This window comes from Arachis ipaensis, chromosome B10, assembly GCF_059453495.1.
Source record: "Arachis ipaensis isolate K30076 ecotype BB chromosome B10, ASM5945349v1, whole genome shotgun sequence".
In the NCBI taxonomy this organism is placed as follows: domain Eukaryota; kingdom Viridiplantae; phylum Streptophyta; class Magnoliopsida; order Fabales; family Fabaceae; genus Arachis; species Arachis ipaensis.
In genome coordinates, this window is record NC_142435.1 from 146,589,544 (window position 1) to 146,613,712 (window position 24,169).

Consider the following 24,169-nt stretch of genomic DNA (forward strand, 5'->3'; position numbering starts at 1 on the left):
ATGGATGGCCCTCTGAATCTGTTGTTTGTTTGGGCATGGGAGCGAATACCGTGTCTTGCTCCCGTACCGAGACAAACCCTTTCACCGGCCGAGATACCAGTTGCCAGGAGGTAATAAGTCTTATTTTAGTCGTGTGTTATATTCATGATGCATGTTTTAGTTATGGTGAGTTATTTAAATTTTTTCAATTAATAATGTGTCAGATGGAGTCATTCGGAACGGACCACAGCATGGTTATCCAAGACCGTAGAGACATTCAGGCATGATATAGACTTCATGCAGGAGGTAAATAGTTATGGCTTTTCTGTTCCTTTTTTCCAACCATTATTGTTACGGTTCTAATATGCCAATAATACTGTGGCAGTTTGAGTGGCGGCCGTACCACGGATTGATCGTCCCAGACGAGTTGCATCCCCATCTTGAGGTGTGTGATATCGTTGCTCCATTGTTGTCATTCGAGTGTGTCGAGTGGCACCCTGCGAACCAAGTGATGCGTCAGTTTGGATATGCACAACCTCCTCCGCGGGCAGCAAGGGATATTCCACTTGATCAGCATTGCGTCGTTCTACGCGGAGTGCAGCTTCATGACTGGACAGTTTTGCATGGGCCATGGATAGAGGAGTGGGCCAACAGGCGGCACAGTCGATTGCGGGATCAGCACCCCCTTCCGACCTGGGATTTTTTACCGACGGTGGAGTACCGGGATTGGTACGTACGCTCCTATGGACATCTATTGAGATTGACGGAGTACGTTCCTCATGATCCACAGCCACCTACCCCACAGCCACCTGCCCCACAGCATGCAGTGTTTCAGCCGATTCCTTACTATATACCACAGCCACCGGCCTACAGTCATGGTAGCCATCACACTCAGGGCAACCACCATTCTCAGCACTCTCAGCACAGCCACCACTCTCAGCACTCTCAGCACAGCCACCACTCTCAGCACTCTCAGCACAGCCACCACTCTTAGCACTCTCAGCACAGCCACCATGCTCAGGGCAGCCACCATCGCTCCTACAGAGGCAGGTGGGTCGACCGTCCCTATAGAGGCAGGTAGTTCGGGAGCTCCGGGGGTGGATGACTCAGTTCGAGGTCACCCATATGACTTACGGACGGAGCGAAATCCACCTGATAGGTATACTCCATCGCGGTTCGGTCTGGGCATTATGGGTAAGGGACTGAACTACTTAGCTGGAAAGAAGTGAGCTTCAGTTTAGGTTATCTAGATTTTATTTTCAGAATTAAGTTAAGGTAATTCGTGTTTAATATTTGGTTTGTTAACATACGTAACCCGTAGTTCTTTTTTTGTACATTAACTTAAGGAAATCAGTTAATGAGAGTATTAAGCAGACATTAAAATATCAATAGATAGACTTCATCTGAAAAATACAAACACGTCTGATTTCAAAAGCATCAACTGACAAAATGATGGTAAATTAAAAAGTACAAACATGAGAATATTAAACTATGAACCAGTACCACTCGGTCCAGCACGCTGTGGACACCTACTCCGACTATGACCCTGAGCACCACAGAGACGGCATATCCGAGGACTACGCATGTCATGTGAGTCCATTTCATTCAAGTATCGGGTCAGTTTGGGCCTGCCTTTAGACGTTCGCCTCAGGGTGGGATTAGCGACCAATGTGGGTCCCTCATAAGCAGGCCATGTCTCAGGATCTCCTAATGGTGTGAACTCAAATCTATATACCTTACGAACTTTCGTCATCTTGTACACATCATGCACATACAACTGCCAATCGAGACGCTGGTTAGCACAACAAGCAATAACATGGCGACATGGTATTCGTTCAACCTGAAAGTGTCCACAGTCACACGTCCGTCGCGCAAGATCAATAACTAACACCTTTCCAGTAGTCATTTCGCGCACCTCAAACACCTCATTTCGTCTATCAAAGCGGTGCACAACTATATTCCCAACTTGTTGCATACTTGCTTCTATCCGCTGTTGCGCAAATGCGGAGTACGTATATCCAGCACGCTTGCGTTCATGAGTCTCGGCACTTTTTCGCGTAAAGAGTTTATTTAACCTATAATATGTTGCTCGGACCAGCGCCAACACAGGTAGATTACGGGCACCCTTCAACACTGAGTTAATGCACTCGACAAGGTTCGTTGTCATATGGCCCCATCGATGTCCCTCGTCGAATGCCAATACCCAATGTCTGAGTCCGATGGCATCGCACCACCTGGCATATGCCTCGCCTCGCTCTTCCAACCTCTTATAGTTGATATTGTACTCCTCCACCGTTTTTGAATACCCTATGTTGACAACAAGCTTCTGCAAGTGAGGAACTTTGAATGCCCTTAGGAAGTTACTGCCGATGTGTCTTATACAAAACATCCACCATGCTCTTGGAGGTTGCCAGTCACCACCGGAACGATTAACTGCTGCCCGTATTGACTCATGCCGGTCTGAGATCATACCCACCCCGTCTTTTCTAACAACATACGTTCGCAGATTCCTGAGAAAGAAGTGCCACGCATCAGCTGTCTCCCCTTCCACCAAGGCAAAGGCGATAGGCACAATGTTCTGGTTCCCATCTTGTGCAACAGCGACTAGAAGTGTACCTTTGTATTTTCCGTGTACCGTCAACCTGAACCAGGGGCTTGCAATGCCTGAATGCCCTAATGCATGGATTGAAACTCCAAAATACACGATGCAGTATTTTTACACCCTGTGCCTCCTGATTCTCGTCGTACAGTGATCGTGTTTCTATTTGGACAATTGAACCAGGCATCTTCTGCACCATGATCGAGAGCCACCATGGCAAGGCTTGGTAAGAATCCTCCCAACCACCAAAAATTTTGGCTATTGACTTCTGCTTTGCCAACCAAGCCTTTCGGTAACTGATGGTATAGTTGAACCTCGACTGGACTTCTGCAATTATAGATTTCACCTTGATGGTCGGGTTCGTCTCGACCAATGGCCTTATAGCCTCAGCAACTGTATCTGAGTCCAACTTGGAATGATCTTGTGAAATCGTTCCGATCGTGCACGTGTGCCTACCGTTGTATCTGCGTATCTCCCAACAGCCTTTTTTCCGTATCAAGCTGGCTCGGATAAGCCAGTCACATCCACGCCCATACATCTTGCATTTTGCATAGAACGTCTGTGGCTCAGACTCATACACCTCATAGTCAACTCCTTTAGATATAGTGAAATTTCTAATTGCTGCGACGACCGACTTTCTACTACTATATTCCATTCCAATCCGGAACTCTCCGTCCTCAGGATCAGCAACCCCTACAGAAAGTCAAAATCATCATTTATTGCTAAAGCCAACGTATAAACTAACAAAAACTTATTATTTAGTCAACACGTACCTATGTTTGCATATTCCGGAAACTCGGGGGCATGCATGGCCTCGAGATCCAACTCACGCATAAAAGGTGGAACGTCCATCGGTTGACTGCTCGACGGATGAACCACTACATTCTCTGCTGCTGCCTCAACTCCCACATCACTATCCTCATCTTCGTCGCCGGCCTCATAAGTGGCTTCGAAGTCCTTTTCGCTGTCACTATTCATTCTCTCGTACACTGCAGCTCTATCATCATGTATATCTATATCGTTTTGAACCGCCACTGCCTCTACAGTTTCAAACTCAATGTACAACTCAATCTGTGGGTGTTGCATCTGAGTCTGCCGGTGAATTTGAAACATATTCTGCATACTCGCTTCATTAGTGATCGGCATGACATCAAACTGTATTAGACCACCAAAAACTACAATCGAATTTCGATACAGAATTCTGCTCACTCTCATTAATGTACCGTTTTCCATGCTTTGACAGAGGCCGTTCTGCAGCTCCATTAACGTCATCGTGCATGAAACCACAAACGAAAACGGATTCTGGGACACAAACCTCACTCCCTCATGAGTATTATGTATTATCTCACCGTTGCGATACACCACCAAGTTTGTGGTGCCCTCCATTACACTAACAATAGCCTCAAAGAACACTCAAAACACACTCAAATCTTCTTCAGTATGCAAAATACTACCGGGCTCTGCCTTATATAGAGAGGTGCACCTAGAACGCCCCTCGCGTGCTGACTCAGCATGCCCCCCACGTATTGCATAGTTGGACCAATGTACGTTCGTCACGTCAGCACGCCCCCCACGTGTTTTCTATTCTCCGCCAACCTGTGAATGCCACGTCAGAATGCCCCCTGCGTGCTGACTAAGCATGCCCCCTGCGTGCTGCTTTGTTGGCTCAACCAGATCAAGCCACGTAGCCTCCACGCCTCCCACGTGGTTCATGCAACACGCCCCCTGCGTGTTGTGCCTCCATCTGACATGTCCATCTTTATGTAATACATATAGTTGCTCTATTTTCAGAGAATATACCATAATATTTTTCATATTTAAATTAATGAGCCTCTAATAATAACGTATTATACATATCTTTAATCAATATAAAAAAAATAGCCGTAATGAGTAGTATATACATGTACTATAGATATCCTAAAGCATAGTAGCTAGTAGTGGCTTTTAGGACATTATCTTCAGAGTTGAGTTGCCTTTAGTGCTTGTTTTTGCGGCTATTTATTATTGTGTTGTACCATTATATGAGATTTTATTAGTGAGAGTGGGAAATAAAATCTTTTTCTTGAAAGTAAGAGCCTAGTTTTATGAATGTCGACTAATAGTTGTGTTTGTCTTTTCCAACCATTATCGAATCAGGCTACTTTTCAGTTTTGACTACTTTATTTCTATATTTGTTTAGTTGCATGGGAACTTGGAATTGTATTCTGAATTTGTAATTTATGATGTTTATGGTACTTCCTATTATGAAGGATGGAGTTATCAAGTGTACAGGATTAGCCGATTAGGTAGCAGTATGTCATTTTTCTTTTTTTTTTTTTTCCTTTTACACAATATAATGGAATTAGGGACACTGGTTAATCTTCTAATGATATTTGTTTAGTGCGAAATATTAAATCCTCAATTTCTCATTTTTTTAATTAAATCTAATAACCAAATTAAATTTATATACATACATTTATATTTTTGTTTTTATTTTTTCTTTCTTTCTCCATCTTCATTATTATGATCATCATCACCATCTCTTCTTCTTATATCACTCTTCTTTCTTTTTCTCTTCTTTTTTTTTTCATTTTTTTATTTGATTTTTTCTTTTTTTTATTCCTCTTCCTCTTTCACCATCATTATCTTCTTCTTCTTCTTCGTCGTCTTTTCTTCTTGTTTAAAATTTTTATAATTTTTCTTATTTCACCTACTTAACAAAATTATGTGTCATGGTTAAAAAGTTTCGATCCTATTTCTAATAAATTCAAAACTTTTCCTCCTCCTCCTCATTATCATCATCATCTTCATCTTGTTTCACACTCTCATAATTTTTCTTATTTCACCCGCTTAACAAGAACTTGTGTTACGATTAAGAAATTTTAGTGTCAAAATTAAGAAACGTCTCGTGTCATAGTTAAAAAATTTTAGTGCTATTTTTTTTATAAATTCTGCACAATTTAAAACTCTGCATCCTACTATTTTTCTTCATCATCATTTTTTTTCTTTTTTTCTTCACCTTCTTCTTTTTGTTTCACCCTTTTACTAAGAATAAAAACAAGATATAGAGAAAAAATATCAAAAAGTAAAAAATAAAAAATACTACAATAACTAGGAAGAAGAGGAGAAGAAAAAAAAATGCAACACCAATAGCAGCAACAAAAAGAACGACAATGAAAAAAAGCGTGTAATTCACGTACACGTTCTGTGAGTAATTTTTGTTAAATTTAAGTTAACTTGATTAGACTTAATTGACAAAAATGTTTAAATATATAGCAGAACTGTACTTTAGTTATATAAAGATGCTGTTATCTAATTTCAAAGACGATCACCACATTAATATTTATTTATTAAAAAAATACTAAAAAAATTTGAAACAAATAAAAATACATACAAAATTTATAAATATCAAACTAAATTCTAAACTCTATTTTTTATGAATAAACCTACACAATTTTTGACAACCCACCAAAGTATCAGTAAAATCACAAAACAATATTGTAATATAAACATTGATTTGAAGAGAATAAACTATTATTTTTATTCATAAATATATTGAATATTGATAAATCAATTCAAAAAATTATGAAATCTAACCTTGTATTTAAAAAAAATTAATTTTAATTGACAAAGTTATTTAGATATATATTTTTATTTAAAAATTTAAAATATAAGAGAGTAAATTGTTCTATTTTCTAAAAGATCATATGAATTGGGAGTATCAATGCTTTTTTATTTTTAAAGTTTCTCTTATCATTTTGTTTAACCTTTTCTCCATTAACTAATTTCTTTTTAAAGCGGAACAAAGTACAAGAAAGTAAAGTAAAGCAAAACACTCAGAACTTTGGTGGGATTCTAAGAAGAACGTGGTGTTGTCAAGTGTCATATATACGACAGCCTGTCTATTGCATAATGGTGGGCCCTTTCTTCTCGCCGTTTATACGGGAAATTAATATTTCGAGAAAGTCTAGAGATCAGTAGATTTTGTGATTTTTAGTCATCAATTAATTATTAATTATATTTTTAATGGTGTGAGATTTGTATATAATAATATAGAATTATTTAAATTTTTTTATGATTAAATACTAGCCAAAATTTAACAAAAATACGGGCTCCTAACACTCCTCTTAATATTTCTACTTATTTACCATTGTACCCCTAATTTCCTTTTTAAGGTCCTGGATCTTCCATATGATTGGCAACCTGCTATAGTCAAATTCCTTTTTTCTAGCTATCATGATTATTATTGGCCCAAAATTATGAGAGGAGGACGTAACTAACGACAACATAGATGATTATGTAATTATTGACTTCATCTTAAGCCCTTTCCTTCTTCATGCTACGGATTTTGGTAAACTTTTTATTTTTTAAAAATAATTTATAAAAATTAATTTTTAAAAGTTGTAATATATATATTTAATAAATTAAATTAAAAATAATTTTTAATAAACATAAATAAAAATAAATAGTTAATAAAATAATTTTTAAAATTTAAAAATATTATAATACACATAAGGTGTTTTTAAATTTAAAATTAAAAAATATTATAATAAATTTTAAAATTTAGATATTAATTAATGTATAAAATTATATTAGATTTTTAATTTTAATAAACACAAGTCAATTTAAATTTTTTTTTTAGATATTTTTAAAATTACTCTTAACTTATAAAAACTGTAAACATAAGCACATGATAATAAAAATGCAAAATACCTCTTCAAAAAAATTTACAAAATCCAACCTAAAGATATTAATTTTAGTAGTCATTTATCTTATTTTTAATGATAATAAAAATAATTGTAAATATATTTATCTACAGTTACATACTAATCATCTTATATTTTATTACTAAAAGATTTTAATAATAATTATATAATTACCGATAAAAATATTTTTGGGCATAAAAAAATATATAACTATTATAATATAATAATAATAACAAATATATAATTATCATAAAAAGACAAATAAAATCTATAATGGTTATTATATTACTGCTACTAAAATTTGTTGTTAAATGTGATTTTTGTTATAGTGATAAAATACACGTCATAAGAATAAATTACCATATGTACCCATGAAAGATATAAATACTAACAAATATAACTATATAAAAAAGAAACGACACTTGTACCTACGGAAGATACTCTTTATGTGACAGAAGTATCCAAACTCTAAAAAACTATTCAAAATCTCCAAATTGCCCTTTTCTTCACCACTACTACCATCATCCCCAAATTATTCATGGGGTGCTGCTGCACCTCACCGTCCCCCACCGCCATTGCCACTGCTACCGCCACCACCACCGCCAACACCACCGCCAAATATGAAGAAAGTTATCATGTTCCCTAAGGTCTTGCTTGAAACAGGAGGATCCATCCTCTTGCAGAGATTTACCGCAACAATGTTTAACATCGAGGAATTAGGACCTAACCCTAGTGCAAAAGCCGCACACTTGCAAATTAGTGCTGCCATCGCTTCAAATCTTGTCGGATGAATTGGTGCAACCGTGGCTTTGAGGGCTTTGATTTCGGAAGCTTCGAACACGAACCTCTTGTAGATCGATTTCGGGAGACTAAAGTAGGGTTTTTCTTGGTAAGGGCGGAGAGGGTGGTTCCGATCTTGGTGGTGGTTGGTGATGGCGGCCCAGTCATTGATGAAGTTGATGAGAGTGAAAATGTCGCCGAGCTTGTGAGAGGCACAGAGTGTGATTGCAATTCCTTCGCAATGGAAGCAGTTGATTTGAATGGCCATGATGGAATCATGCTCTGGATTGTTCATATTGGTTCTGGCCGAATTGTGTAAAAATAAAGAAAACAGATTAACTTAGATTGGGTTGTTAAGAAAGTGCTTGTTGCTGCCCACCATTGCTACTGTTGTTTTGTCTCTCTTGTTCTTCATCTTCTTCTTCTCCTTCTTTCGCTTCACCGCACTCCTCTACTTTTGTCAGGGATTCAAGGTTTCTATTGTTGTCTTTTCAAAGGAGTACCCCACCTCCACTTGGTGTTTGGAGGAAATGGCGGCTAGTGTTGATGCAAAATTGAGAATTGTGAAAGTTGTGAATAGAGAAGTAGCGTCCGATGGTGATGGTGGCGGTAGCGGTGGGGAGGGAGAGGTGCAGCAACACACCATGAGTAATTGGGGATGATAGTAGCAGTGGTGGAGAAAAGGGCAATTTGGAGATTTTGTACAATTTTTTAGGATTTGAGTACTTTTGTCACACGGAGGACATCTTCCGTGGTTACAAATGCCATTTCTTTCTTATATGATTACATTTGTCAGCGTTTGTATCTTTCATGAGTACATATAGTAATTTATTCATAATAATTAGGATATGGGTAAATGACATAAACAAATGAAATGGAATTTAATATTACATGATAGTCCTAAAAGAAGAAACGTTACATGTATGTCCAGATTTGACAATGAAACAATATAAATCGAAACTAATGAATTCGATTTATCCTTCCTCTATATAAATAGAATAAAATGGATTCGATTTAGCCATGCTTGTAATAAATTAAAATAGTTAGATTTGATTTACTAGGAAAGGACGTTGCAGTATATAAATCGAAATAAATAGGTTTGATTTACAATGTGTGACACAACATTATATAAATTAAAGCTAATGAATTCGATTTATATATATATGGAGCTAATGTTATAAGTCGAATTAAATATTGAATTAGCAATAAGACTTACCTATATAAATATGATCAGAACGTTAAATCCTCATCAAAGTGGAACTCACAATTGCTAGTGAGGATAAGTTTTTAGTTTTTGTGCACTATAGAAGAATAATTAAGGAAAAAAAATGCAAGAGGAAATAAAATTTACTGATAAGAATTCGTTGAGTATTTTTTATCAAATCTTCTACGAGTTTTGTTGAGTTTCAAAATACTATAATCTAAAAACTAGGACTGCATGGCATGAAATAGGTGGAGAAGTTATTTTTATAGAATTTCGATTTCTGTTGTACGAGATGGTGGGAAGTACAACTCCTTTGTGATAGATAGTGACGAAGATTTACAAGTTTTGTTTCACTGTCGTTGTCAATTTTCTGAGGTGAGGACCCATAAGCTATTGGCCAAGCTTGGATATGTGGTCTGTAGTTTAGGATGATCAAACTGGAATCCTCAAAATCTTTATTAGCAATGCGATGAACCTTTAGTTAAATGCCTGTTGGTGCCTTTTCATTTGTGCATGTCATTGCACCTGAGACAGTTTTGGTGGCATCTCTGTCCTTTGCAATTCATCTAAACCGCGATGGTGATGGACAAATAGGTGATAATCGATCTTTTAGTCAGCTTACTATTGCGATGATTGGTACTCTTGTTATGATTCTGATTTTCGGAGAAGGTGGAGAATCAGATGGTGTCAATGATGTACTGTGGGATGATGATAATGTGGAGCCCACCACGATTAATGAGGATAGTAATGATGATTTAGGGAGGAGTATTCCAGTTGGAGGTGGAGAAACATCTAGTTTGGAAACTCAGCAATACCCCCTACACTTTTCGACTTTAGACTTGGAGATCATGACACAACAGGAGTTACCCAATGTAGCATCTAGATTTGGGGCCAGAGATATATAGGATACAAGAGGTATAGTTGAGTTCCAAGTTGGTCAGTAATTTCAGGATAAAGAGGAAGTCGTCTTAAACATGAAGACTTGTAGCATCTGCCGTAGGGTTGAGTACAGGGTGTTGGAATTTAATCATGTCAAGTACTATGGAAAGTGTAAGGAGTTTATCAATGGTTGCACATGGTTGATTTGGATCACTTTTCGCCAGCAGAAGGGTAGTTGCAAGGTAAGATGGTATAATAAACCTCATACATGTATGCCCACGTCGATATCTAGTGATCACAGGATGCTTGATTATCATGTTATATCTGCTTTCATGCTACCTATGATAAGAGCTGGTGCTGCCGTGTCGATCAAGGTACTACAGAATGCGACATAGGCACATTTCAAATTTAGACCGACTTACAGGAGGGTTTGGTTAGCTAAGCAGAAGGCTGTTTTACAGATTTAAGGGGATTAGGAAGAGTCATATAATGAGTTTCCAAGAAAGATATTCGGTGTGCAGATAATGATGCCAGGTAGTGTTGCAGTGTTGAAAACGAGTCCTGTATGATTTGGTGGGCAATTCGATGAGTCATCAGCTTATTTTTGTCGGCTGTTTTGGACATTCTCACAATGTATTGAGGCCTTTAGATATTGTAAGTCATTGGTTAGTATTGATGGCACCCACTTGTACAATAAATATGGGGTACATTGATGGTTACGATTACTTAGGATAAAAATTCTAACATCATTCTCATTGCATTCGCACTTGTAGATGGACCAGGATGTGCCAGGGGAGTTGCAACAACTATCGAGGGGGGAGTCCCACCCAATGCAAATGTGTCATCCAAAGGTCCAGATGGAGACTCATTCAAATTCACATCTAAGTATTTTGGGGTCCGGCGAGCTGAGACCTACAACGCTCCAAATCATCCTCTTGTTTGATCATTCTAATCTCATCAAGGAAGCATAACCCTCCGAACTCCGCATCAAGGCCCTCACTGCCAAGCAAGTCTGAAAGTAGCTCATCTAGACTAATGTATGTCTGGCTCTCATGCACTGCCATGTCACTACTAGAAACCCCAACAAAATGATCACTAAGACATTTACCACAATCACCACCTAAACCACCACTGCCATAACCATCTCCACCTTCACCTCCAACACCAACCATACATCCACCTCCATCACCACCATAAACCATCTCTACCACCACCACCACCACCACCCCCCCCCCCAAAATACCACCACATTACCACTCTCATCTCCACCTCTCCCTTCTTGTCGACCGCGGCCCCTGTCTCTTCTACGGTATCGACCCCTCCCCTCTAATGCATCAATCACATCATCAAGCCATCTCTATTCACACTCATTCACTCGTGTCCCAACATGGTGTCTCTGCTCAACCTAACGCCTGATTGGAATATCAAGCACCTGATCAATATCAGGAACTTGTCCTGGACCTCTCTGCGTCGTCTCAGCCAGAATTGCAACTACTTTGGGGTCACTGAGGAATATCTCAGGCGATAAGAATCTCTTATTATGCTCATGCCACCACTCTAAGTACGCCTGTGACGGTCTTGAGTCTGGAACGACATCAAATCGTAGCACATGTTGGGCTCTATTGATCCGATGAATGTGCCAACTCTGCAACGTACTGAAAAATCACCGATCCCTGCCTCTGCCATCCTTTGACATCAAAAAATTAATGTCGAGCATGGCATGAGGTCGATGTTGTACTCCACCAAGCTGTGGTAACACTCTATCCACTTGATGCCACTCTATCACAGCAACATAGATCAATGCCGTCACAACCCTCTATAACGCCATATGCCAGGACTCTAGTATCTCGGGATGCACTACCTGAACGACCTCCGGTGAGCTATAAGGCATCTACGTAAACTGTTAAAGAGAAATGGTTGATGCAGGTTGTAAATAAATAGTAAAAAATTAAAATAACTTAAAAACAATAACTTGAAAGCTAAAACACTCACATCCCTGACTTGAAGTAAATCTATCCTAAGCCTCTAATGTGCGACTTTAAGCCCCTTCTCGCTCAATATTGGTTGATATCCTGACCACCTGCGATTCAAAATATTAGCTAAACAACGGCCATATACCGAAAACATATCAACAAACATAACATGTTTAAACATCAAGTACCTCGATACCAAAGGCTAATGAAAGATGTCAAACCCATAGACCTGAAACCTGGAAACCGTCTGAAGATCCGTGATTGAAGGAGCTGCAATGGACCAGCCAACTTAATAACGTTTCTGTTGGCCACATGGCACATGCATCGATATAACCACGAAAGAGCAGCGGATCTTCAGCTGTATCTGTCCATATCCTCTAGCTACATACGGTAGCCACCAAATGTGAAGACATGTACCAGACCCTTCACCGAAGACCTGAGTCGATAACAGTATCATGATGTATGCCCTTGCATACCTCCTAACTGTATCCTCGTCTACGTCCTGAGGAAGCTCACTGAATGTATCCTGCATCCAAGTACACTTCACAGTGAATTTGTCGATGCAGTCCGCAGGAGGTAAGACTTAATAATCAAATACTCTAACCACCATTTTTAGTTTAAATTTTCTAACTAACGCTTATAATCAAATACTCTAAGCGACTTAATATTACTGACATTTTTTATCTATCTTAAAAAAAAATTCATTTACTAACCTCTTCATTGATGCTTCCAGCAATATGGGCAACTCTGTCCAACAGATAGATACGATCCAGATCGTCCTCCATATCCGCAGTTTTGAATCTTGTGGTGTTGTTGCCTAACTTTTCTCTCTAAAGTACGTTCTGGAGGTGGAGAAAATTGTGAATTGTAATTCGAAACAAACGAATTCGAATTGTATATATAGGTACACAACTAGTAAATCGAATTTAGTTCATTTGATTTACCTAGGACTTCATTTCTTATAAATCGAAACTATTCAGTCGATTTATTATGGACTATAAATCGATGCATTTTGATTCAATTTACTATGAGTCTTAAATCGAAACTCATTGATTCAATTTACTATAAACTAATTCACTATCACAATTTTTCATAATAAATCGAAGCTACTTAATTTGATTTACTAGTATATTTACTAATTTGAATCCAATTAATTTAATTTACACTGAGAAAGTGTAAATCGAATATAATTGATTCGATTTATATAAATAAATAAATAAGACATGCATATAATCTATTTGCATTTATGATATTCATATAATATTGACTTTTATTTCATTTGTTCAGGTGAATTATCTTAATAATTATGCAAATTTGTTACTTTTTATTGACATTTATTAAGAATATAAAATACAAGTTTTTATATCTTCATATATTCAATATTGTAAACACAAAATGATTTATTTTTATATTGTGAACAAGTGTTATTAAAATACTTTTTAGTAAGATTTTTCTTTAATATTTTTAGTAGATTTAGATATAGTAAAAAATGTAGAATATTTCTATATACCACCCAAAAAAGGTAGCGGGATATATTTTTTATCAATATAAAAATGTATTGAATTTTATTAAAAAACGAACAATAATATTTGGTTCACACGTCATCACAACAAAAAACACTTCATGCAACTTGAGAAAAAATTACATTTGCCTCAGTTCTGATCTTAGATTTCTAAAAGGACATTCAAACATGCTACTGTATATGTCTTCGAATAATAGAATTTCATGACGCTGGTCTATTTTTCATTAACAATTTATTTTAATTTTTCTGAAACCACACACACCTACCCCATATTATTAAAAGAACACTAGTGCTTCTTGGTATAAAAAATATTAAAATACTTCAAAAAATTTCACACGAACCATTACTGCAAAGCTTACAACAGATGCATTGCATCTTAATTACTTTCACAAATTCTGAGGCCCGCATTCGTGACCTAATTTAATTTAGTATTGACAACAATGGGGGACAAAGAGACTGTGATGCTTTTAATTTCATCTTCTAGTGTGAAATCATGCACGATTAGTGTTGAGTAATTTTATATATATAATTAATTACGTAATATTATATGAATAAAAATAATTATATTTTAAATTAATTATATAAATAATTATCTAAAAAAATATAATTATACGATGATATAAAATATTTTATACTGTCAGTATATTAAAATTAAATTAAATGAAATAATTTAGAGTGAATATTCAACTTGATCTTTAACAATTATCTCGAAAGAACTACGAAGTCTTTAACAAAAAAATATCCAACCCGACTTTTGAACTTTATTTTTATGGGACTGATTAATTCCTGTACCAAAAAAAATAAAGAAAATATTAAGACTAATCAATCTCATTAAAATAAAACTCAGAAGTCGAGTTGAATTTTTTTTTTTTATTAAAGATCTTGTTATCTTTTTAAAATAATTGTTAGAGATTGCAGTTACAACAAGGCTTCATTTCATGTATTGGACTATTCGCCGCTCTAGGTTGTGAAAATTGTGAGCTGGTGATGCATAATATAAATGCAACTGATTATTCTAACAATCATCAATAATTGACTTGAATTGAAACTATCAACCACCTTTTAAAATATACTACATCCATATACAACTATATAAATGCAACTAATTATTCCCATTAAAACAAGGTAAATATTCCACAAGCACTTATTATCATTCCATTATTATATTCTTGTAGTTTCCTTAAATTATTCTTTGAATACTAATGCAACCTTAATAATTAGAAAGACATACATCATGTTATTATTAATGTTTTGCTAAATAGTATTTTGGATTTTACTATACCGTGAAAAAATATTTTACTAAAAGTGATTAGAAATATAATTTATTTTTTTATATTTTTAATATACTAAATACATCAAAAAATTTTAAAAAATTTATTATTATTATATTCTTAAAATATGTCAAACGACACAAATAATTATCTATAGCCTAGTATTTTTAGTACTTGTTAAAAAATTATAAAATATAAGTTTTTAATGTATTATTATTGAAACTAAATGCACAAATTAAAATTATTGTTAGTAAAAAAAATTTAATATTTTATTTTAAATAAATACACAATAATTATATTAGAATCTAAATTTTGTATATTTTTTAATAATAATTTTTTTAGTAATTTTAATATATGCTTTTTTAGAACACATGTAAACTAAATTATTATTATTATTTGTCTTTTATATTATCAGTAGGAGAAAACAAAACTAGTGATGCATCTGGATAATTCAAATATTTTTTTATTTATGGTACACATTGTTATAGAGCATGTGAATGCGATGACAATCTTGCAATTACTTCAAGAGAGACCAGAAAAACCACAGGATATGAAACGGCAGTGAATTTTTTTTCTAAGCTAAGCTTAAGACAAAAATAAATAAATTCTGGTGTTTGAATTTTCAAAATATATACGGATATTATAGATTTATAGTACCAAACAAATTAAATTAAACATTGAATAGTATTATATATGTTACAAGTCACAATTAAAGAACCCGGAGAATTGGAGAAAGGTCAGCACCTTTGGGAGAAATAAATTGGACAAAATACTAATAATTAATACTCCTTCACTCCTTTGTCTGCTATTATATGTCTTTTATTGAGATGCTATTTTATACCTAAAAACTTAAAATAAAAAAAAGGAATGTTATTTAGATTTTTAATATAGTATTTATTAGTTAATATTTAGTCAATATTTTATTTTATATTATTAAGATTTTGAATTTATAATTTAGGATTTACAATTTAATACTCAATGTTTAGAGTATTAACTAAGTATTATCAAAATAATAAATTTTTTTGATTATATAATATTGTTTTAGAAAATTAACTATCAACCGGTCTTTGTATAAAATACATATTAGGTATTTATAAAAAAGAATATCATTCAACTATAATATATCGTATTATTTTACTATAATATTTCAAATACCGGTTAATTTTTAATATTTATAAAAAAATTTTGTTAACCAATTTATGATAAAAGACATTGGTTCACAAAAGAGAGAATATTAAACGATTTCTTTTTGTTACATTAAATAAATTTTTTTGCTGTCCAATTTCTTAGTTCAGTAAATTAATGATTAATTTATCGCATATCAGAATTTAATGTAAGAATTTATAAATTAATGATTAATTTATCGCATATGAGAATTTAATGTAAGAATTTATAGTTGGCCAATGAATTAAAATAAGTACAAAATAAAATTCAAATTTTAACATTTAATTAAATAAATTAGTGAGCTAATCATTAGACTAACCAATACGTTAAAAGAGTCACTTAGATAAAGACGTTTAAACCGTCTTTTTTTTAAATATGTTTTTAAGTAATTAAAATTCAATACATATAATTGATTAAACTATGTTATTTTTATTAAAATTAGATCAGATAAATTGATTTGGCAAAAAAATCAATAAATTATACCTTGATTCGATCTAAATTAATATTTTTTTATAAAAAATAATTACAATATTTCTATTATAAAAAATAATTAAAATATTCTTTTATATATATAAATATTTTAAGAACTCTAAATTCTAATCTTTTTCTTTTCTTTGTGTTGTTATAGGGTTAGAATTTAAGATTTTTAAAATTAAAAAAATATATAATAAAAATATTTTATTCATTTTTCATAATAAGGTTATTATAGTCGTTTTCTATAAAAAATATTAATTTAAATCGGTTTAAGGTTTGGTTTACCGATTTTTTTACTAAATCAATTTGTCTGATCTAATTTTGACAAAAATAATATAGTTTAATCAATTATATGTATTAAATTTTAGTTAATAACAAATATCTTTAAAAAAAAGGCATTTTAAATATTTTTATTGGAGTATCTCCCATACGTTAAATTGATTTAGATGCTTTAAAGTTTGAATTTTACTCTAGAGAGTAAAATGTGATCTTCTATCCTTTCATATTTATTCTTAGTCCCACTTATAAAATCAATGATGAGAGATTATATTTTACTTTTTAAAGTGAAATTCAAATTTTAGAGGATCCAAATTCACGTTAAATACTTTATTCTTAGCAGGAATTCCATCTGCACTTTAATTTAAAGAGAGGGTATTGAATCATGAAACTATGAAAGGACATGAAGGAAGAAAGACCAATTCATAAAGAGTGAGAAACAGAAACTACCATTTTCTATTATCTTGTGAATGTAAATGTGAGTGACTCTACACTTCTCTGCTTCCTCCTGCCTCTCCATTAATGTCACCAATAACTAACCTCTTTCTCACATTTTCCAAGGTGCTGTTCCCTTCTGCTACTCCCTCTTTCTTTCTTTCTTTTCTCCTTCCATCTTTCAAACATTTATTTACTTATTTTTAATTAACTAAGTTTTCAAACTGTACTCCAATCCTTCATCAAATTCTGTGCATCATGCTCCTCCAACTTGCTTCAATCACATATTATGTTTTCCTTCTTTCGTCTTTCTTTTTCATCTTCATCCCAACCACCCATGAGCTCCAATCAGATCAGACTCAAGCTTTGTTTCAACTCACGAAATTACTTGAATACCCTTCCTCTTTGCAAGCCTGGCAAAATTACAATGCTGACCTCTGCACCCTTTCTTCATCCCCAAATTTGACCGTTAAATGCGACCATGATTCAGTAACGGAGCTCAAAATCATGGGTGATAAATCTCTCAAGCCATCAACTTTTGATGGATATTCAATTCCCAATCATACACTAAGCCTGAATTTCTCCATTGATTCATTTTTCACCACACTAACAAGGTTAACGAGTTTAAGGGTTCTTAGCTTAGTGTCCTTAGGGTTATGGGGGCCACTACCTGAAATAATTCACCGTTTGTCTTTGCTTGAGGTTTTGGATTTGAGTTCAAATTTCTTGTTTGGTGCTTTACCACCAAAAATATCCACCATGGTAAAGCTTCACACTGTAACACTTGATGGAAATTACTTTAATGCCACTATGCCTGATTGGTTTGGCTCTTTCTCTAATCTAACAATGTTGAGTTTGAAGAGTAATCAATTCAAGGGTCAATTCCCTGTTTCACTTTGCAAAATTGAGACACTTGAAGTTATTTCCATGCCCCACAATGAGTTGTATGGTGAATTGCCTGATTTAACTGCTCTGACTGCTCTACATGTTTTGGATTTAAGGGAAAACAATTTAGATTCTCAACTACCAATCTTCCCCAAATCAGTAGTCACAGTTCTGTTGAGCAATAATTCCTTACATGGAGAGATTCCTAAGCAATTTGGTGAGTTGGTTCATCTTCAGCATTTAGATCTTTCATCAAATTACCTAAGCAGGGTGCCACCACCTTCCTTGTTCTCCTTGCCAAACATTAGTTATTTGAATTTGGCAAACAATGTGTTAAGTGGTTGCATTCTGAGGAAGCTTACTTGTGGCGGCAAGCTCGGCTTTGTGGATATTTCTGGTAACAAGTTAAATGGTGGACTACCTTCTTGCTTGGCCAATACATCTGATAGTAGAGTTGTTAGATATGGTGGAAACTGTTTGTCTATCGACAATGCTGGTTCGCACGCTCAGCGGAGAGGGTCTTATTGCGACGAATCTGGCTTGGGGTGGAAGAAAGTCAAGGCGTGGAAAGTAGCCGTGGTGGTGGCCATGGTCGTTGGACTTGTGATTGTGATTCTTGTGTCTGGAGTTTTCATGTGTAAAAGATGTCATCAGATTCAGAGGAAGATAATTAGGCATGATTTGTTGCCTAAGATTCTCCAAGGAAACTCCACCACAGGGGTTTCCTCTGAAATCCTTGCAAATGCGAGTAAGTGCATTGCTTAGGCAGCAAATTTTGGTGTGTATATTATACAATGATTTAAGTTTTTTAGATCTTAATTAAGTGGAGGTACAATTCTAGTAAAAAGTATTATGTTAATTCTTGTTTCTTTTCAGGATTCATTTCTCAAACAGTGAAACTTGGATCGCAAACTACTACGACCTGTCGGCAGTTTTCAATAGAAGAGTTGAAGGAAGCTGCAAGAAACTTTGACATGTCAACTTATGTTGGTGAAGGCTCCATAGGGAAGGTACCTTTCTTCAACAACTCAATCTTTTTTTATTTTGTTTTGAAATATTATTTCAGTTTGCTACAAAGTTGCAAGGTGGGAAGTCCTTTTCAAGATTATATCATTCATAAAACCAAAACAGATCAACTATTTTGTCAAACTCGTTCTGTATCTTAATTGGAAATTCCATTCTTAATTTGCTATTAATTTTCAGCTGTACAAAGGTAAACTAGAGAACGGATCCCACGTGATGATAAGATCGTTGGCTCTGTCGAAAAAATGCTCAATTCAAAATCTTAAAGCCCGGTTGGATTTGCTCTCAAAGCTTCAACACCCAAATTTGGTTAGCCTTTTGGGTCATTGTATTGAATTCCAGGGACATGATGATTCTAGTTCCAACAAACTTCATCTTGTGTATGAGTATGTGCCAAATGGAAATTATCGGAGCTATTTATCAGGTCAGAATGCCATTATTATAGTATACATATCTGGATGAATGCATCAGTGTAAATTGTTAGTCTAAATTATAGTGTTGTTATTATTTATTTTGTATATGATAGTGTTCTGCCTTGAAGATCGACTTTGCTAATCTTGCTTCATTCAAACATGTAGAGTTTTCAGCAGGGAAGGCACTTAAGTGGTCTGATAGACTTGCAATTCTAATTGGAGTTGCTAAAGCTGTGCATTTCTTACATACCGGTGTCATCCCTGGTTGTTTCGAAAACCAGCTAAAGACAAAGAATGTTTTGCTTGATGAGCATCACATTCCAAAATTAAGTGACTATGGAATCGCCATCATTCGAGAAGAAATAGACAAGCATGAGGTATGTTTGCTGTGAAGTCATTATAGTTGTTTAGCAATCATATAACATGATTGATTGTTGAGTGATTCTGCTGCTTTCTTTGTGTTGCAGGCAAAGGGAGAGAAACTAAAATCATGGTATGATACTACAACCATTATTTCTTTACTGTTTACTTGGTATCACTGATATTAGGTGTGGTTCGCGAAATGTTTTTGTATATGACAAATGTGAAAACATTTTGCAAACCACACACTCCAATATAGAGTGATGACATCAAAGAACCATTCCCTCATGCTTATTTCTTAGTTTTCACTCTTCCAGCATTTGCTTACATATTCAGATCTTGCATTTGTTTCCTTCAAACCACATTGGTCCTCATTGGCCCCCTACCTCTGCCATTTCCATTTTTATGATTAAATTATTTTCAGTAGATGGAAAATAAACTTATCAATTTTCCCTTTTTATCTTGTAGCCAGAGGACAAAGATGGAGAGTGATGTTTATAATTTTGGGTTCATATTGCTCGAATCACTTGTTGGACCGATAGCAAGCGACAAAGGAGAAACATTCTTTGTAAATGAAAAGGTAAAAAAGAAATTCAAGAGTACATGTTTTTTCTGTTTTCTTTTTATTTTTCTTATTCGAAAATTAGTTAATAAACTCTGCTACTTGTGAACAACAATAGGCATCCTTTGGCAGCCAAGATGGTAGAAGAAAGATTGTGGATCCCTTAGTACTGACCACTTGCTCTCAAGAGTCATTGTCAATCGCAATATCTATAACAACGAAATGCATATCGCCGGAATCTTCCTCCCGTCCCTCTTTCGAGGATGTTCTATGGAACTTGCAGTATGCTGCTCAAGTTCAAGCTACTTCAGAGGCGGATCAAAAATCAGATTCAAACATGATAGGTCCAAGTTTGTAGGACTTACATTACTATAACTTAAGGTAAAATAGTGATGCATGATGTCAATCTCAGTGCAAATGTAAAGGATATAGTTGTAAAAATGTTTCCTCCTGTTTCTTCAGGTTTTTCTAGATTATGATAGAGCTTTGTTATATAGGATTCATACAAGTTTTTAGGGACTAGAAAAGTAGGATAATTCAAGAATTTGAACAAGGACTGGTAGGTTGAAGGTCCTAACGACAGTGTATTTCTAATGTTGGTGTGCTTATGTTGAAAAATAAATTGTATATTTATCATATTTATGTGTTAAACTTCTATTATATACTTTTATGTTGTACATTTAGCATTACTCAATGTGGCTGATCATTCTCTCGGACCAGCTACTGATCATCGCCTTGGTAAGCTATTGCCTCACCAACTAGCTAATCAGATGCGAGTCCCTCCTCGGGCGGATTCTTTCTTTTGCTCCTCAGCCTACCGGGTATTAGCAGCCGTTTCCAGCTGTTGTTCCCCTCCCAAGGGCAGGTTCTTACGCGTTACTCACCCGTCTGTCACTGGAAACACCACTTCCCGTCCGACAAAGGAGAAAAAAAAACACCATTTTCTTTATTAATTTATGTACAAATTCAGGGGAGGAGCTAGGCTATCGTTGAAGGGAACAAAAAACTTTTGTTGTTAAAGTTGAAGCAAAATGGAAAAAAGTGTAGTTCAAGCACAAAGAAAATTCCTATTTCATAAGATGAACCTCATTCTTGTGCTATTGTTTCCTGAGCATAAAACTCAATTAACCAAAGGAAATACTGAAATAGTTCAATGTATTGTCAACTTAATTAGGAAAGGAGACATGTCAAATCCTATTTTAATTTCAGACAGATGTATTCCATCTTTAATTAAATTACTTAAAAGAAATATTTCTTATAACTTCAATCTTGAAGTGGACATCCCAACCCCTCACATTATTTCTTAAGCATAATTTCAGATCTAAATTTTTTAAGAACCATTGCCTAGCTAGGCCAAGCTTGTAGCTAGGTTGTTATCTCAATATATATATATTATTTTTATTTATGTTGAATATAATATATGATTCATGGCATCTGTGTCTCAAAATATAGTTAGTTGCGATCATTAGTTTTGGAAGAGAGAATAATATATATTCTCTAACAAAACAATTAAACATGTACTTCAACTTAGGATCAAACTATCATTTAATGATTGTCTACTATTTGTTTTCTATAGTTTGGATAATGCAGCTTTTGCAAGTTAATAGTTTCAAAATAGTTTATTTTTGGTTTTGGAAAATAGTTTGTTATTTGCTTCAAAATATATCAAAATGAAAACCGCAAAATGTTTAATTAACAAGTATTCTGTAAGAGCGCTTAGCTTGTTATTGTGAATATGTTAAATATAGAAAATTTCAATTTAAAGACTAGAGATTTATGTAAATTCTTTCATCTATTGTGTATAAAAGAAGATTGAGTATGAAATAGGTTTTTTATTCCATCAATTTCCAAAGTAATTATGTAATTTTTTTTCCCACAGCAGAAAATAGTCTCTTTTAATATCATTGTACCTTTTTTTAAAACTGTTATGTGATGAATTAAAAAATAAAAAATAACTTAGCACATATTAAGCCACTAGACAATAATAAATAAAGTATATTGAAGCTAAAGTTTCTATATGGCTAATCCACCATGGCTACTCTATCATCGTCATAAGTTAAAGTGGCCATTTTTATTGATGGGTTCTGTAGGTAACTATGGTTATCGTGATTAGTGGTTACTGTCTATTGTCTAATGATTTGAAATTGTTTAATTTTGTTAATTATAATTTGTTAAATGAGTTATAATATTACATTTTAAACAATTTATTATAAGAACAAAATATGTAAGTTTACATATATACGATTAAATTATAATAAATAAAAATATCATGTTGAAAAAAGGCTAGACATAACAAAATGTTATAATAATTAATTCATAACTATTTTTAACTCACCGAAACAAAACACTCCATTTAAAATGATAAAAATAAGATTTAGCTAATATATGTCTTAATGTTAATGCTATTAATTAAAAAAAAATTGTATGAATAAGATATACAATTTAAAATTTCAATGTATTTATTGTTTATTAATTAAAATAAAAAATTCAAAAACTTTTACTAACAATAACATTAACATATACCATTAAAATACATATTAACTATAACAAAACATTTAAACTATCATCATATTTCTCAACAATATTAGTTAGGTTGACAAGATTATTATGGACACAAAAAAACATAATCATGGCAAAATAATGCACATCTTTTTATTGCTTACGTTATTTTTCAATCCGACAAATCAATAATTAATTCGTCTGTTAGTAGTCAATAAATTATTATATATATAAAATAAAATTTTAACTTCTAACATTTATTTAAGCAAATAAGTGAATTGATTACTCGGTCAAACCTAAATTGGTTGGCAAGACGAGTAAACTATGGGTGTATTGCTGTTGTCAAAGACAACCATTGTGTGTAAACGACGCATATTGGGTGCGTGTGAGTGGTGGCGTGTTATTCACGCGCGGTTATCCTTGTTTAGTAGAGTAACCAATACCACCAATCTTCTGTAACTTCAACAAATCCAAGTCTAACTGAGTCACCAAATTAAAGCAACTCTCATAGCATGATCCATTGCAATTAGCATAGAGTAAAACTGTGGAAAAAAATATGCTCTAAAATTAGCATATAGTACAACTCTCATGTTTTTTTTATAAGTATGTTGAAGTAGATGATAAGCTTCATAAAAAAATGAGGAGGGACGACATTGTAAAGATAAATAATGAGAAAATACCCTTATGTTTAATGTCTACATTCAAGAAAAATTCTACTTCCAATACATAAATAGCATTACTTTATATTGTAGGTCCACATAATTTCTGGCGAGGTATCAACATCTTGGAACGTGGTGATTTCATAGTTTACACCAAACGAAGTGGTTTTGTCATCTACCAAATAATATATCATGTTCTTGGCCAACAAAATTTGCCAAACCATTCCTTTTTTTCAAACTAAAATAATGTTCGCAGAGTAACATATTATATTAACAAAAAAATATTGAACATAAATATCAAATATGTACTATGTATTTCAATTTCAGAAATTTTAGTGTCCTTCTCTTAAGATGTTTTGTATTTTAATTTTAAACATTTTAGATAATTAATAATTTTTAGAGATCAATAACTTTTAGTATTTTTGACTATTATTTAGTCAGCACAAATACTAAATTATTTTTATTAAATAAATTTTATTAATTTATGTATGTAAAATCTGAAAAAATACTAGTACAAACTGTATTGA

The 24,169-nt window shown here is 33.9% G+C and overlaps 4 protein-coding genes across 4 annotated transcripts; 2 read left to right on the forward strand and 2 right to left on the reverse strand.

Moving 5' to 3' along the window:
• Positions 1–4,863, forward strand: LOC148582033 (serine/threonine-protein phosphatase 7 long form homolog). The gene is made up of 5 exons (XM_088495141.1): positions 1–110; positions 204–285; positions 365–927; positions 4,071–4,122; positions 4,828–4,863. The coding sequence occupies exons 1-5, from the start codon at positions 1–3 to the stop codon at positions 4,861–4,863; spliced, it is 843 nt and encodes a 280-aa protein (XP_088351267.1).
• LOC107621270 (uncharacterized) lies at positions 1,469–3,556 on the reverse strand. Its single transcript, XM_016323303.2, has 3 exons — positions 3,352–3,556; positions 2,702–3,271; positions 1,469–2,652 (listed from the first exon to the last, which is right to left on the reverse strand). Exons 1-3 carry the CDS (start codon positions 3,554–3,556, stop codon positions 1,469–1,471), a joined length of 1,959 nt encoding a protein of 652 aa, XP_016178789.2.
• A 2,956-nt stretch (positions 4,864–7,819) lies between the features above and the next one.
• LOC148582034 (acyltransferase Pun1-like) lies at positions 7,820–8,338 on the reverse strand. The gene has a single exon (XM_088495143.1). It carries the CDS (start codon positions 8,336–8,338, stop codon positions 7,820–7,822), a length of 519 nt encoding a protein of 172 aa, XP_088351269.1.
• Positions 8,339–17,144: 8,806 nt separating this feature from the next.
• Positions 17,145–21,120, forward strand: LOC107623780 (putative inactive leucine-rich repeat receptor-like protein kinase At3g03770). The gene is made up of 7 exons (XM_016326150.3): positions 17,145–18,874; positions 19,003–19,136; positions 19,330–19,573; positions 19,728–19,939; positions 20,030–20,055; positions 20,391–20,502; positions 20,603–21,120. Exons 1-7 carry the CDS (start codon positions 17,500–17,502, stop codon positions 20,840–20,842), a joined length of 2,343 nt encoding a protein of 780 aa, XP_016181636.1. The 5' UTR covers positions 17,145–17,499; the 3' UTR covers positions 20,843–21,120.
• The last annotated feature ends 3,049 nt before the right edge of the window (positions 21,121–24,169 follow it).

Coding starts and splice junctions, on each gene's coding strand:
- LOC148582033 (XM_088495141.1), top strand. CDS start 1: ATGGATGGCCCTCTGAATCTGTTGTTTGTTTGGGCATGGGAGCGAATA. Junction 928..4,070: donor CACCACTCTCAGCACTCTCA/GCACAGCCACCA, acceptor CACCTAGAACGC/CCCTCGCGTGCTGACTCAGC. Junction 4,123..4,827: donor TATTGCATAGTTGGACCAAT/GTACGTTCGTCA, acceptor CCTATTATGAAG/GATGGAGTTATCAAGTGTAC.
- LOC107621270 (XM_016323303.2), bottom strand. CDS start 3,556: ATGAATAGTGACAGCGAAAAGGACTTCGAAGCCACTTATGAGGCCGGC. Junction 3,272..3,351: donor TCCGGAATATGCAAACATAG/GTACGTGTTGAC, acceptor GACTTTCTGTAG/GGGTTGCTGATCCTGAGGAC. Junction 2,653..2,701: donor CGAGAATCAGGAGGCACAGG/GTGTAAAAATAC, acceptor TCCATGCATTAG/GGCATTCAGGCATTGCAAGC.
- LOC148582034 (XM_088495143.1), bottom strand. CDS start 8,338: ATGAACAATCCAGAGCATGATTCCATCATGGCCATTCAAATCAACTGC.
- LOC107623780 (XM_016326150.3), top strand. CDS start 17,500: ATGCTCCTCCAACTTGCTTCAATCACATATTATGTTTTCCTTCTTTCG. Junction 18,875..19,002: donor TGAAATCCTTGCAAATGCGA/GTAAGTGCATTG, acceptor GTTTCTTTTCAG/GATTCATTTCTCAAACAGTG. Junction 19,137..19,329: donor GTGAAGGCTCCATAGGGAAG/GTACCTTTCTTC, acceptor ATTAATTTTCAG/CTGTACAAAGGTAAACTAGA.